Here is a 16,247-nt window from a genome sequence, read left to right as displayed (position 1 = left end):
CCTGTTTAGCTTATATTATTATTTTATATTGGTTCTCCGTTCTTCCCTATATGTAGCTTTATATTTCTTTTTTTTTTTCACTGTTTTATTAGTTAATTGTATTACAGCTTTACCTCTGCACTACAGCTTTTACATTTGCACGGTTGTCGGCGTCGGAGTTGTCGCAATTTATTTCAGCTGCTGTTGTACTTAAACAATTATGCAAATGATAAATAAATTCTTGAATCTTGGAAAAAAAAACTTGCAGTGTCTGCGTCAGGTCTTTGTTACCTTGTCGACATGATTTGTGATATCCATATGAGTTTTTGGTCTTTTGAAGTTTTCTATGCAACGGGATGGGAATGAACTGTTTGATTCACCAACACAGTCACCACTCACAGTAGGCCTATCTCTATCTGCTGGCTGGACAAAAACTTTGTGAAAATTTCAAATCTGTCATCAACAGAAACATAATGAGGCTAATACAACCATGTCTGTTTTACACAACAGGACATATTTATTAATAACACCCATTGTTTCGTTTTAAAAGATAACGAGGCAGGTCATGATTTTGGTTTACGTTGACATAACCTTGGGTAACCAACATGTCTTGAATAAACAAGAGAAGAAGAGAGCATGTGGAGATAGTTGTATATAAGAAACACGTAAAATGCTATTTTACTAAACTGCATTGTCAAACGTTTTCCTTCGTGAAACGAAGTGGCAAGAGTAGTGGAGTAGTTTCACACAGGGTTCAAAACTTTTCTTCTGAGACATGTCTGTCTCCACGCCCCGCCTGGAAGGGGAGGAATGGTTACAGGAGTGACAGTTTAAGCAGATGTGTGCAATGACTGAATTACCAACTGAATTAACCAAAGAAAACAAGGAAGTGACTAACCAGAAAACTTAACAGAAAACGGTCAGTAGAGGAGAAAGAGAGAAGAACAGGGTTTGACGGTATTGATCTGTTTATTACACACTTGTTCATTTTTGACTTCTACAATAATCTGATGCTCACACTGGACAAAATAAGCTATGTCTGAGACAAAACTTGATATGTCATTCAGTTTCTTTCAGCATCCCACGCTAGTAAGTCTTTTTCCGAATAATCGTGGCCAGATCCTGGGGTGTTTTGGGGACAGGGAAGAGCAGATGCTAAAATATTCGTATGTAAGAACACGTTAAATGTGACTCTATTCGGTCTATTTTCAAGGTCATTGTACTACCGCAGCAATCCGAGATCAACAAACTGCTTCCAATGGCTCCAGCTGTTTTCCTCTAATACATAACTCTTTTTCGAGTTTTATTTGTATCGTGGTCAGAATGGGGGAGAGAGGAGCGATTTTGGGATAAAATTCAGTTGCATAGTCAAACATTTTGCAGCTTGAAACTAAGTGGTGAGAATGGTGGAGTAGCTTGCTACAGCGGTTAGAACCGTTCTTCCAAGCCATACCTGTTATGTTAAGTGAATTCACAGAGCGGGTTGATGCGACTGACAGTTGTTAAGTAAAATCAACTTCGGGATAGACAACATTACGGCTGATTCAACTCCGACGGAACCGAACAAGTTGAGAAGTATAAACGCATACAGACGGAACCTTTACAGTTGTCTTGGCAACTGGCCACATCACAGAGCTTAATTATAAGTGCGCAACACAACTAGTGCATTCATACAGTATAGCATCACATTACAGTACTTATGGCGGTGTCTTACGTGGAGGTCAGACAAGAAAAAAAGAAAAGAAAAGAAAACGTCGGATTCCACAAAACATCAAAAGTAAGAATAATTTCTTTTGATTTCTAGCGATTTGTTGTTTTTTTTTCTTGTTATCAACTACATGTAAACAAATAAAGTCTGGTTCCGAGGAGAAAACTGTCGTGTCCATCAGTCGTCAGCAGTCGTCTTATCTAGTAAACATTATAGTCTACGCATAAAACGAAACCAATTTGTTCTGAATAATACGTACGCATTAAATCGAGTTTCTTGTTTTATTTATCAAAGAGTGATCCTAATACAATGTATCTAAGCATTCGAACAAAGTGCGAAGCTCTTTTTCGAGGACGGTTTTAAATTGCTGTGAGCTAATATAAATGCAGAAATGTGTTGGATCCAAAATCACCATACATTACAAAATCTCACAAAATATCCCACGTAACTTACATGTGTTGAACTGTGTTAACGAATACATTTGAAATACTACACCCTGCTGTATTACATTTTTAGGGATGAGATTATACTGTCATGCAGTAAAAGTTTCGTTTTGTTATAGCAGTTTATGTATTCGGGGCCAAAGCAAAGGGAAAGTGGACGATGGTTTTTTGTTTTGTTTTTTCTTTTCAAAATAAGTGAAAGGAGACTGAATCTCTCACAAATATTCATTTTTCCGTAAGTTAACTCCTACAAGACGGGATATGCAGACATTGTTACTTCATTTCTGCAAAGCGTGCATATTTGAAACCTGTTCGAGATAACGTCAGCATTTTTATTTTTTTAGTGAAACTGTTATTTTCTAAGTTGAATTGTCACAACCATAAAACTGTGCTTATAGTGAAGTCGTAGATAAGTCAAAACTGTCATTTATTTAAAAAATATTGTGTTACTGCAGTCATCAGATAATAACAAACTAGCTCCACCTCACCGCCAAACGGACCAGTATAAAACCTTCCTTGTCTCTCTTTCTGTTCTGCACTGATAAGCTTTTCCTCACTAGAAAAGTGTCAAATTCCATCATGCGGTGAAGTGAAGAAATCGTTGAATTCGTTGCTCTTACTGTTTATGTCCCAAAAAGTAAGGGGGTGTGCAAATAAGGTACTGTGTGGTTGCACTTTACCCCACGTTTAGGTTCCCATGTATCTGAGACAACCAGTGCAAGACCCCGAAACAGCACAGAAACTAAAAGAAAAAAAAAACAGCTCACCAAATAGTAAAACAAAAACAAAGCAAGTAAAATCGGGGGGGAGGACAAAAACAAGAATACACTCCTTACCACCAACTAAAAATATAAAACTTCCTTCGTGTTATAAATATTGACTTTGATTGAAGTCGATGTGGGCTCCCCCATCAACAGAGCTCTCTAGCGGGTGAGCGCGTAGTTCCCCAGCTGCGGACGGCTGGCCGAAGCCAGGCAGCGTCCTGTTTCTGAAGAACTTCCCTCCGAACGGCAGGATAGTGCCGCTTTCAGAGTCATCACTGAAAGAACAAAGAAAGCGCGCGTAAGTGCTGGCCAACGACGGTTTGGATTTTGGAACCACCCATAACAGGAAGTTCGTGCGTCCCCTCAGGAAAGAATAGCAAACGTCGGGTAAAGCCGACGGTATCTGCAAGGTGCAGATATGCAGCAGGTGGAAGAGAGCGCTGTCTTGGACCGTCACCGTTTTTGTAGCTTGGTCCCACCCAGCTAATGCTTACTAATCGGCTATAGCTGGGCTGGCACAGGGGCGGAGAGAGAGAGAGACAGACAGAGAGAGAGAGACAGACAGAGAGAGAGACAGACAGAGAGAGAGAGAGAGAGCAACCAAGAGAAACACACAGGGGAAACTGGACAGCTCATATTGCATAAGTTCAAACATTGGAATAAAGCGTTCATTTATACATGATCCGTTTAATCCGTTTAATAAGAGTCCGTTATTGACATTTACTCGCAGTCTTTTCCTTGTTGTCTGTACTTTTCCTTTTCCTGCCAGTGCATAATATTTCATTTGGAAATTTCTCATCTCTTTTCTTTCAGACAGTTCTCCTGAAATTAAGAGTGGCCTCATTTGAGAATAAGGAGCCTAAGAGTTCTTGAGGACATCAGATGTTAAAAAGAGAGTAATTATGGTAGTATGGTGCATCTGTATTTTATGTGCAATGGCTCTATTTGATAACTTTCAGCTCTGCAGCAGTCCGTGTGGTAAAGCTGAATATGAAGTGGATGGAGAATGTTGTCCTATGTGTAATCCTGGTGAGTCAAACATAACTGTTCATTCAAATGGTCACAAAGGATTCAACTGTGAGCCATCACAGAACAAAGTCTAAATAAACGATTTCAAATGTGTAACTTAAATTTTCACACATAAGACTTGTTATTAAAACAAAGATTTTTGGTGAAGAACATAGTGTTGATTTGTTTTCCTACAGGATATCATATCCACAGCCATTGCACTGAGTATACATCCACATCCTGTGTACCCTGTTCTCCATCTACTTACACTGATTTACCCAGTGGACTAAATCACTGTTTCCCATGTACAGTCTGTGATTCCAGTGAGTGTGTCCTTTGATTTAATCACATTGACTTTATCTGATATAAGTGTTAGACCAGTTCAATGTTACATTTACACAATTCCTGTTTCCTTCATAGGTCAAGGGTTAAGAACAAAGACAGAGTGCACATTGACTGCAGACACCATCTGTGAACCACGTGAAGGATATTACTGTATTGACCAACACAAACACAGTTGTAGAGCAGCTGTTGAACATTCAAAATGTAACCCTGGAGAATACATCAAACAGAAAGGTCTGTGCGTGTTAATCAAACATGTTTTAGGGACCAAATGAAATGTTCATGTCATATTTCACAAATAGTCAAAAAAGGAAAACAGAATGTAAATAAATCAATAAAACATCATTTTAATATGTGAACAAAGCAATTACAATTTACAATTTAGTTATTTGGCAGACGCTTTTTACCAAAGCGACTTACAATTGGTGCATCAGTCGGATTTCTAATACCTTCAACAGAGATCATAATAAGACTGAGCGTCAAATTGCTCCTTCGCATTGCGCCCCTGGAATACTTTACAAACACAAATACAAGACAAAGGTTTTTTGTTTTTTTTGTTTTTTTGGGGGGTGGGGGTTAGGCATTGGGGGACAGGTGTGTTCCCCCAATGCATCATTCCCTATTTTTGTAGCGGAGTCTGTAAACCTCGGTCTTTAACAGATATAGTTCTATCAGCTGTATTTGTCCTCTGTTAATGATAAATTGTAACTTTTGAATTTGTTTTTGTAGGAACAGCAGATACAGACACTGTGTGTGGTGACTGTGTAGGTGAAACTTACTCAAATGGTTCACTCTCATCCTGTCTGCCACATACAGAGTGAGTTTACTGTATATTAGCACCATCGATAACACTGTTACAATTAGATTCTTCAGTGTAACGTTTTAATCATTTCACATTTTATTTATTACATCATTTTATTTCATTTGACAGATGTGAGAGTTCCATGGGAGTTGTGAGATGGGTAAAAAGGCCAGGAACTCATTCATCAGATACTGAATGTGAAGAAAAACAGAAAGAAAACACTAACACACCTGGTGCTTTATTTGGGCTTTTAGTTATTCCAGTGGGATTAGGATTAGGACTTCTTTGTTTTTGGTACAAAAAAAGGAAGTCCCTGAACATAGGTTGGTTATTTGTAAATTCAGATATTGTAGGATCAGCATATTTGTCAGAAACTTTTGAGTGAGAATTACATTTTTTAGGCTTCATTGTTGGTTTATTCATTATTTATAATTTATTTATTTAGTATTTATTCCAATTGATTCATGCAGTCTTGATTTTCTTGATGTTCTTGTAGGAAGAGAAGATATGAGGACAGATGGTGATGTTATGGGATCACTGAGATCAAATCCAGAGTGAGAACACTGAAGATCAGCAGCACAGTGCGGTGTAACTACTGTTTTCATAATGACAGATGTAGATCTTCATGTTTATGTGTAACACACTCCTCCTATGCCTTATGAGTTTACTGTGTTCCAAAAAAAAACCCCAAGTTAAATTGTCATAACCTGAAAACATGACTATCATCAATTTCAATAGGGAATTTTTTATTTTACTACAGCTGTAAGCACTCAAAGTTGATACACAAATTTGCCTGACATAACTTGTCCTAAACATTCCCTTCTTCATGTGAATTGCAGTCACAGCGGATGACAATACATGGGGTGTCTGCATCATATTGGAGTAAAAACTGTTTACCATCGTCTGGTGCTCCTGGTACTGTGTTGGTGAAACTTACTCAAGCTGTTCATTCACGTCCGGTCAGCCACATTCACAGTGAGTTTACTGTACATTACAGACTGTCTGTAACGCTACTCAAAACAGGTTGTTCAATGTACCATATTAAAGATGTGATTTTATTTAATCTGACAGGTGTGAGAGTTCCATGGGAGTTGTGAGACGGGAAAAAAGGCCAGGAACTCATTCATCAGATACTGAGTGTGAAGAAATAAACACAGTTCCCATCATAGTTGGTGTTTCAGTTGGTGGTGTTGTTATTACTACAGCGGGAATTTTATTTCTTTGTGATGCGTTTGAAACAATACACCACAGATTTCAGGTATGTTATCAGCATATGCGGAAATGGTTTGATCAACATATTTGACACAAGCCTTTCAATGACAATCACATATTTTTGCAGAGTACAGTATTAATGTATTAACAGTATTAATGCTTATTTGCTGTTTCTGTCAGGCATCTGTAAAATATCTTAACTCCCTGAACTACAAAGCTTACAAAGCAAAAAGTACAGATTATTCTAAAAGTACAGGATGGTTATTTGTAAATACAGAAATGATGGGATCAGCAGATTTGCCATAAAGCCTTTGAATAAGAATCACATTTTTCTTTTTTTTTTTACAGAGTTCAGTATTGGATTTGGTTTATTAGTTATATCTATCAGCCATCTCTCATAGATTTTCACATACCTCCCAGAATGAAAAACTTAACAAAATACAAGTTTCACATTATCTGGTGATCAATCCTGTTTTTCAGTTTTATTTCTCATTATTTTTAGGAACTGTTTGACCACCCAGGAAGCTTCCAGTTGATTCATGCAGCCTTCTGTCTTCTTGATGTTTTAGCAGGAAGAGAAGATATGAGGACAGCAGGTGATGCTGGGGTATCACTGAGACCAAGTCCAGAGGGAAAACACAGTGAAGATCAGTACTACAGTGCAGTGTAACAGCAGTGTTTACAATGTCAACTGTAGATCTTCATGTTTATGTGTAACACACTCCTCGACTCACATAAGGCAAAGTCCCTGTCACGCCCTGGTCCCTCTGTTCTCCCTCTAGTGTTGGGTTTGGGTTCTGTTTTCTCTTGTTTCCCCCCTGTCCTGTCAGGTTTTTGGTTTGTTCCTGTTTAGTCGCTTGTTCTCATTACTCTCACCTGTGTTTAGTTAGTTATCTCATTTAGGATATAAGTACTCCTTGGTTTCCTCTGTTTCCTTGTGTTGGCATTGTTTTGGATATTGCCTCCAGGTCACGGTCACGGTCACGGTCATGTTCTTGTTTTGCTAAGGTTCTGTTCTCGAGACTGTAAGTAAGATTCTTGTTTCTTTAAATAAAGAGGAAGATTGATCTGCGTGGGCATCCTGTCCCTTTCGAGAATCGTGACAGTCCCATAACCTTAAAATATAACAACAAACAATTTCAGTGAAGGATTGTTAATACATCCATAGGCATTTAAAATTGATGTGCAAATTTGCTTATTGTAACTAATAAGGCAATTTCCCCTCACTCATTCTCTTCTTCATGTGAATGGCATGTGATGGGACTGAATTCACTTCTCTAGGACAGGCAAGAGTAGAAAATGAGACACTTTAAAGGTAATTAAAAGCATTACATGTTGGAAATAACAGGTAAAGCTGGGTATTAATGAGTGGCAGTGATATGAGAAGCCATGTGAGCAGATAACTGGACCCAGGGATGTGGTGTATATTGTAAAAAAAAGGGGGGGGGGTTCACTCTTGATTAGCTAATGATTGAGTCATGACGATTCTCTCAGTTACATTGATCTGACTTTGATTTGGCTACTACAAACTGCTACCCTATGCACATAAAGCACACATGGACTTTCAGTTGGCTCAACCTGTTCACTGGCACCCCGCGAGAGGACTAAACTGGCTGGAAAACGGACCGTACTTTCAATTAACCAATTATTTTTTACTCCCTTAATACATGTACATGTCAGCGGATAATGCTCGTTTTTAGAGCGCGGTGGGTGTTAAGGAAGGGATTGCTTGATGCAACTGGCAATCGGATTCGAAACGATGATTTCACGAGTCCGCTTAACGAACATTGCCAACAAATTGCGTTCGTAAGTGGCGTCCATTGACCGTGCTAGGTTGTCACTGTTATGCAACTCCTTTCGTCAAGAGATCCTAAATGAAAAACTAATTGACTTTGAGCAAAGCCCAAGATCTGTGTAAGTGCTTGAAACGTAGACTACTTAATGACAAACAATGATGCTCGCTCTCTTTTGTTTCCGAGTTGTTGGTATCTCCACTGGAAATCACTCAACTGACTAAATATTTCCGCACAGGGAATATGTCGAATTGTGTGTATGTTTACTTAATATTGCCTGATGTCATGTTACAGTTTTAGCTATCATAAATATCTTGTTAAAGCCTGTTGCCATTTTAGTCATTCTGTACAGAGAGCAGAACCTGACAAGGAATATTCAAGTCAGTTTCTTTATTTCACTTTTCAAGGTCATTATACTACTGCAGCAATCCGACATCCACAAACTGGCTCCAATGGCTCCAGCTGTTTTCTTCTATTACATAAATCGAGTTTTACTTGTATCTTGGCCAGATTATGGCATATTTGGGCGGAGAGAGGAGCGATAAAATTCAGTTCCATAGTCAAACATTTTGCATCTTGAAACTAAGTGGTGAGCATGGTGGAGTAGCTTGCTACAGCGGTTAGAGCCGTTCTTCCAAGCCATACCTGTTACGTTTAGTGAATTAATACAGCTGGTTGATCCGACTGAAATGTTTAGCAAAATGAATCTCGGGATAGGCAACACAAGGGCTGATTCAACTTCGATGGAACTGAACTACTTGTGAAGTATAAACGCATGCAGACGGAACTTTTACAGTTGTCTTGGCAACGCCACATCACTGAGCGTAATTATGAGTGCGCAGCAGGTACTAGTACGTAGCATATGACAATAGCCTTGTGGCCGTGTCTTCCCTGGAGGTGGAGGGAGGCGTAACAGTTTAGAAATGTTCATGTGACTATGTAACAAAACAGAAATCGTTCTGGGGGGAAAAAAGGGGATAAAAACAAACAAAACAAACAAAAAAAAACCGTCGGAAACCACAAAATCGAAAGTAAGGATAATTCATATTCATTTTTTCCTTCAAGTACAAATATCAACTACATGTAAACAAATAATGTCTGTTTCAGAGGACAAAACCGTTGTGTACATCGATTTGTTGTTACACAGACAGGCTTTATGGTTTCGTGTGACGCAGTTGTTTTATCTAGCGAACATTATAGGCTGTGCAAAACACGAAACCAATTTGTTCTCGATTAAAACGTACATATCAAATCGAATTTCTGTTTTATTTCTCAAAGAGTGATCGCAATACAGTGTACCTTGGCAGTCGAACAAAGTGCGAAGGTCTTTGTCGAGGATCGTTTTAAATCGCACTGAGCTAATATAAAAGCGGAAATACCAGCGCTGTCTTTTGGGTTGGAGCCAAAATTACCATACACTGTAATGTCTCACAAAATATTCCACGTAACCTACATGTGTTGAACTTTAACGAATACATCTGAAATACTACATACTGCTGTATTGCAGTTTTAGGGATCAAATGACAAGCTACCGTAACAAAACGAAACTTTTACTGCATAAGTATTCAGGCCAAAGCAAAGAGAAAGTGGCCTATGGGTTATTTGTTTTGTTTTTATTTTGCTTTTTTGTTCTTTTCAAACGAAGTGAAAAGAGACTGAATCTCTCACAAATATTCATTTTTCCGTAAGATAACTCTTACAAGACGGGATATGCAGACATTGCTGATTCATTTCTGCAAAACGTGCCTATTTGAAACCTCTTAGAGATAGCTTGAGCAATTTTATGTTTTTAGTGAAACTTTTCTAATTTGAATTGTCACAACCATACAGTGCAATTCGGCTTTAACCTGTGGTTATAGTGAAGTCACAGATCAGTGAAAACTGTCATTTATTTAAAAAATACTGTGTTACTGCAGTCATCCAATAATAACAAACTAGCTCCACCTCACCGCCAAACGGACTAGTATAAAACCTTCCTTGGTTCTCGTTCTGTGCTACACTGATGAGCTTTTCCTCACTACAAACGTATAAAATTTATTCATGCTCTGAAGTTAAGAAATCGTGGAATTCGTTGCTCTTACTGTTCATGTCCTAAAATATTAGGGGGTGTATAAATAAGGTGCAGTATGGTTGCTCTTTACCCCACGTTTAGGTTACAATGTTTCTGAGACAACCAGGGCAAGACCCAGAAACAGCACAGAAGCTAAAAGAAACAAAAACAGTTCACTAAAATTATAAAACAAAAACAAAAGCTCCCCCATCAACAGAGCTCTCTCTCGGGTCAGCGCGTAGTTCCCCAACTGCGAGCGGCTGGCCGAAGCCAGACAGCGTCCGGTTTCTGAAGAACTTCCCTCCGATCGGCAGTAATCACTGAAAGAACAAAGAAAGTGCTCGTAAGTGCTGGGCAACGACGGTTTGAATTTTGGAACCACTCATAACAGGAAGTTCGTGCGTCCCCTTAGGAAAGAATAGCATACGTCGGGTAAAGCCGGTGTAAGGTGCCGGTGAGTTCGCAGCAGGTGGAAGAGAGCGGTATTTTGGAGCGTCACCGTTTTTGTAGCTTGGTCCCACACAGCTGATGCTTACTAATGGGCTTCAGCTGGGCTGGCACAGGGGCGGAGAAAAACCGAGAGAGAGAGAGAGAGAGAGAGCGAGCAACCAAGAGAAACACACAGGGGAAACTCGACAGCTCATATTGCATAAGTTCAAACATTGGAATAAAGCGTTCATTTATACATGATCCGTTTAATCTTATAACTGTCCGTTATTGACATTCACTCGCAGTCTTTTCCTTGTTGTCTGTACTTTTCCTTTTCCTGCCAGTGCATAATATTTCATTTGGAAAATTCTCATCTCTTTTCTTTCAGATAATTCTCCTGAAATTAAGAGTGGTCTCATTTGAGAATAAGGAGCCTAGGAGTTCTTGAGGACATCAGATGTTAAAAAGAGAGTAATTATGGTAGTATGGTGCATCTGTATTTTATGTGCAATCACTCTATTTCATAACTTTCAGCTCTGCAGCAGTCCGTGTGGTACAGCTGAATATGAAGTGAATGGAGAATGTTGTCCTATGTGTGGACCTGGTGAGTCAAACTATCACTGTTCATTCAAATGATCACAAGGGATCAAAAGGCAGGACGTGTTATCAAAACACAGGTTATTGGCAAAGAATTACAGCAGTATTGATGAAAAAAGAACATAATATTGATTTTTGTTTTCTTTCAGGTTTTCATGTGCACAAAAGTTGTGCTGAGTTCACATCTACATCATGTATACCCTGCACTCCATCCACTTTCACTGATCTACCCAATGGACTGAGTCAGTGTTTCCCATGTACAGTCTGTGATTCCAGTGAGTGTGTCCTTTGATTTAATCACACTGAGTTTCTCTGATATAAGTGCTAGACCAGTTCACTGTTATATTTATACAATTTCTGTTTCCTTTGTAGGTCAAGGGTTAAGAACAAAGACAGAGTGCACCTTTATTGCAGACACCATCTGTGAATCACGTGAAGGATTTTACTGTATTGACCAACACAAACACAGTTGTAGAGCAGCTGTTGAACATTTAAAATGTAATCCTGGACAATACATCAAACAGAAAGGTCAGTGCATGTTAATCAAACATGTTTTAGGGACCAAATGAAATGTTCATGTCATATTTCACAAATAGTCAAAAAAGGAAAACAGAATGTAAATAAATCAATAAAACAGCTGTATTTGTCCTCTGTTGATGATAAATTGTAACATTTGAATTTGTTTTTGTAGGAACAGCAGATACAGACACTGTGTGTGGTGACTGTGTTGGTGAAACTTACTCAGACGGTTCATTCTTATCCTGTCTACCACATACACAGTGAGTTTACTGTATATTAGCACCATCTATAACACTATTACAATTAGATTATTAAATGTAACATGTTAATCATTTAACACAAAAATCATGTGATTTTATTTAATCTGACAGGTGTGAGAGTTCCAATGGTGTCAAGAGATGGGTAAAAATACCAGGAACTCATTCATCGGATACTGAATGTGAAGAACAACAGACAGTTTCCATCATAATTGGCATTATATCTGGTGTTTTAGTTATTGCAGTGGGATTAGGATTAGGACTTCTTTGTCGTCGGTACAAAAAAAGGAAATCCCTGAACATAGGTTGGTTATTTGTAAATACAGATATTGTAGGATCAGCATATTTGCCAGAAACTTTTGAGTGAGAATTATATTTTATAGGCTTCATTGTTGGTTTTGGTTTATTCATTATTTATAATTTATTTATTTATTATTTATTCCAGTTGATTCATGGAGTCTTCTGTTTCTTGATGTTTTTGTAGGAAGAGAATATGTGAGGCCAGATGGTGGTGCTGTGGGATCATTTCGACTAATTCCAGGGTGAGAACACTGAAGATCAGCACCACAGTGCAGTGTAACTGCTGTCTTTATAATGACAGGTGTAGATCTTAATGTTTAGGTGTAACACACTTCCTCAACTTATGAATTTAATGTGTTCCAAAAAAAAAAAGCCACGAGTCAAATTGTCATAACCTGAAAACATGACTATCGTCGATAGGGATTTTTTTATTTTACTACAGCTGTAAGCACTCAAAATTGATATACAAATTTGCCTGACATAACTTGTCCTAAACGTTCCCCTCTTCATGTGAATTGTAGTCACAGCAGATGACGAGACATAGAGTGCCTGCATCACCTTGGAGTAAAACCTGTTTACCATCATCTTGTACTCCTGGTCCCAATGGAGCAGAACCTGGGTCCGGCATGCAGTTCTACAGAGCCACCACCGAGAGTGTCCTCACCTCCTCCATCAGTGTGTGGTACCCCACATCTGCAGCAGCTGCTGAACATTCAAAATGTAAACCTGGACAATACATCATGCAAAATGGTCTATACCTGAAAAACAAACTTGTCACTCACCAACACGATACTGCATTTCATGATTCACAAATAGCCAAAAAGTATTAATAAGTATATTGTTCTCTGTTGTTGTTTGTTGAGATATCATCCTCTGTCAGTGACAGACTGTAATTATTGCTTATTTGTTTTTTGTAGGAACAGCAGATACAGACACTGTGTGTGGTGACTGTGTGATGCCTGTGTGATGACAGTGAAACTTACTCCGATGGCTCATTCTCATCCTGTCTCCCACATATACAGTGAGTTTACTGCACATTTCAAAGTGTCTGTAACACTACAGATTCTTCAATGTAACATAATAACCATATGATTTTATTTAATCTGACAGGTGTGAGAGTTCCACTGGAGTTGTGAGACGGGATAAAAGGCCAGGAACTCATTCATCAGATACTGAATGTGAAGAAATAAACACAGTTGCCGTCATAGTTGGTGTTTCAGTTGGTGTTGTTGTTATTACAGTGGGAATTTTGTTTCTTTGTGATGCATTTAAAACAATACACGACAGATTTCATGTATGTTATCTGCAAATGCGGACATTGTTTGATCAGCAAATTTGACACAAGTCTTTCAATGACAATCACATATTTTTGCAGAGTACAGCATTAATGTATTAACAGTATTAATGCTTATTTGTTGTTTCATCTGTAAAATATCTTAACTCCCAGAACTACAAAGCTTACAAAACAAAAAGTACAGATTATTCTAAAAGTACAGGATGGTTATTTGTAAATACAGAAATCATAGGATCAGAGTATTTGCCTTTAAAGAAGAATCACATTTTTTTTTTTACAGAGTTCAGTATTGGTTTTGGTTTATTAGTTATATCTATCACTCTCTCATAGATTTTCACATACCTCCCAGAATGAAAAACTTAACAAAATACAAGTTTCACATTATATGGTGATCAGTCCTGTTTCTCAGTTTTATTTCTCATTATTTTTAAGATTGTTTGACCGCCCAGGAAGCTTCCAGTTGATTCATGCAGTCTTCTGTCTTCTTGATGTTTTTGTAGAAAGAGAAGATATGAGGACAGATGGTGATGCAGGAGAATCACTGAGACCAAGTCCAGAGGGAGAAAACAGTGAAGATCAGCACTACAGTGCAGTGTAACAGCCGTGTTTATAATGTCAACTGTACATCTTCATGTTTGTGTAACACACTCCTCGACTCACATAAGGCAAAGTCCCATAAACTTAAAATATAACAACAAACAATTTCAATGGGGGATTTTTAATACATCCATAGGCATTTAAAATTGATGTGCAAATCTGCCTATTGTAACTAATAGGGCAATTTCCCTTCACTCATTCCCCTCTTCATGTGAATGGCATGTGATGGGACTGAATTCACTTCTCTAGGACAGGCAAGAGTAGAAAATGAGACACTTTAAAGGTAATTAAAAGCATTACATTTTGTCTTCTTACTGATTAAACTGTTTTATTCCATGTTTATTTTCTCTTTATCACTGTAAAGAAAATTCCTATAAATTCAACAGTAACAGTAGAGTTGCCAGTAAAGTGTTGTCAATTTAGAGGAGTTGTAAAATTTCAGAACAGTAAATTACTGTAACTTTTACTGTATTGTACTGTACTGTATTTTCACAGTCTTGTTCGCAATTTGCATGTTTTAATGCAAACTCTGCTATACAGTACATTTCTGGGTAAATTTAAGACTTATATTACATTTATTAGGCTATTTTTAAGATTATGCTTTATGATCATCATACACATGCTCTCAACGTGTGTAATAAAACCATAACAAATGGGTCAGTCTCAAATTATTTACTTCATACAGCAGACGTAATTCATACAAAATGCCTGCATTTACCAGTTGTGACACTACAATGACAGTATTGCTTTAGTATGCACACTGTTCTTGGTAAGACACCTGAGAAGCAAACTGGACATATGACTTTAACTAATACACAGTGAAAAAGAAACAGTGGGCTGATTACTTGATGTTGGAGATGTTACAGGCACAAAAAAAAATATTCTGCAATGTGGTCAACCAAAACTGAAAGAGAGACACTCAGCGCAAAGCGGCACAACCGGGAGACGATGCAACATAGTTGGAGAAGGAGAGCTGGTCATCAATCATGACACCCAGATTTCTCCCTACTTTTTTTGGAGTGAAAGATGAAGAGGCGACATGACGGTTCTCTCAGTTACATTGATCTGACTTTGATCTGGACGCCCTGCAGCCCCTACTTGGTTCGACCTGTCCAGGGTGTTTCCCTGCCTTTCACCCAGTGAAAGCTGGGATAACTTCCAGCAGGCCCTGCAACCATAATTAGGATTAGCGGCTTGGCGAGTCTCTGATTCATATTGGGCTGACTAAGCCACCATACTGGCAACAGACCTTAACTTCGGATAGCGTGAATTGTAACTGTAACGTCAAACAACATAAAGAGTTCATACACAGAATTCTACATATTCCCCGTGAATGAAATAATTTCTGAAATAGTCAACCATTCGAGTTATTTTCCATGAAAATTACAATAATCTAAACAAACAAACAAAAAAAAAAAATTTGTCATTAAGTACGTTTCAAAACCAAACTTTTACACAGAGCTTGGGCTCTGTTCAACGACAATTAGCTTTACTTCTAGAATTTCATGATCAAATGGGTTACATAACAGCGAGCGAAGAACCAGCACGGTCGTTAGACTAACATGTGAAATGACCGTTTTGACCGTGTTTGCCTCGTCAGCACCCCACCCCACCCTCATACAATTCAGTTTTGTTAATCAATTAAAGCATTCAAAATGACCGACTTAAAATAAAACAACACCACGGAGGTGGACGTCAACAGACGAAAGTACCTTACAAGGGTTAAGTCTACAGCGGGGTTCATAATAACAGCGTGAGTGGTAAGATAGCCTACACCATCACTCCATGGTTGGAGATGAGGCTGCTCTGTTATTGCTGGATTGCAGCACTAACACACTATCCTTAAAATAAGAGACATGTCAAAGCATATGTAAAAACTTTTACTTGACTATGAACAGAAGTTCACAAATGCTGTGACATCTTTTTGCTGTGACTTTGTTTGAGAACATGTCAGCTTCACATTCACATTGCAGAAGTTATGCAGAAGTTTTTTTTTTTGTTGTTCGTCTTCTTCTCCTTAAGAAAAATGCCAAGCTACTTGCACACCGGTTAAAAAAAACATCTTCTGTTTTCGACGGGGTATGATTGGAAAGGTCAGCTGTGAGGCTATTTCAGTTGCTTGGTATTTCAGTTTCATGTGTAAAACATGACAG

At 38.3% G+C, this 16,247-nt stretch overlaps 1 protein-coding gene and 1 long non-coding RNA gene across 2 annotated transcripts in view; both read left to right on the top strand.

The window, feature by feature from the left end:
* The window catches only part of LOC115821691 (tumor necrosis factor receptor superfamily member 14-like), a 99,987-nt gene extending 85,449 nt beyond the window's left edge, over positions 1–14,538 (top strand). The window contains exons 5-10 of the mRNA XM_030785495.1: positions 12,018–12,208; positions 12,388–12,445; positions 12,725–12,923; positions 13,121–13,224; positions 13,314–13,410; positions 13,998–14,538. Coding sequence (XP_030641355.1) covers positions 12,018–12,208; positions 12,388–12,445; positions 12,725–12,737 — 262 coding nt within the window. The 3' untranslated portion in view covers positions 12,738–12,923; positions 13,121–13,224; positions 13,314–13,410; positions 13,998–14,538. The remainder of the gene's footprint in view (positions 1–12,017; positions 12,209–12,387; positions 12,446–12,724; positions 12,924–13,120; positions 13,225–13,313; positions 13,411–13,997) is intronic.
* Positions 5,553–6,298, top strand: LOC115820031 (uncharacterized). The gene is made up of 3 exons (XR_004025563.1): positions 5,553–5,634; positions 5,886–6,021; positions 6,118–6,298. It is a non-coding gene; the product is annotated as an uncharacterized LOC115820031 (long non-coding RNA).
* Positions 14,539–16,247: the final 1,709 nt, after the last annotated feature.

The sequence above is a fragment of the Chanos chanos genome, chromosome 9 (genome assembly GCF_902362185.1).
Source record: "Chanos chanos chromosome 9, fChaCha1.1, whole genome shotgun sequence".
Taxonomy (NCBI): domain Eukaryota; kingdom Metazoa; phylum Chordata; class Actinopteri; order Gonorynchiformes; family Chanidae; genus Chanos; species Chanos chanos.
This window is presented reverse-complemented; position numbering and strand designations above follow the sequence as displayed.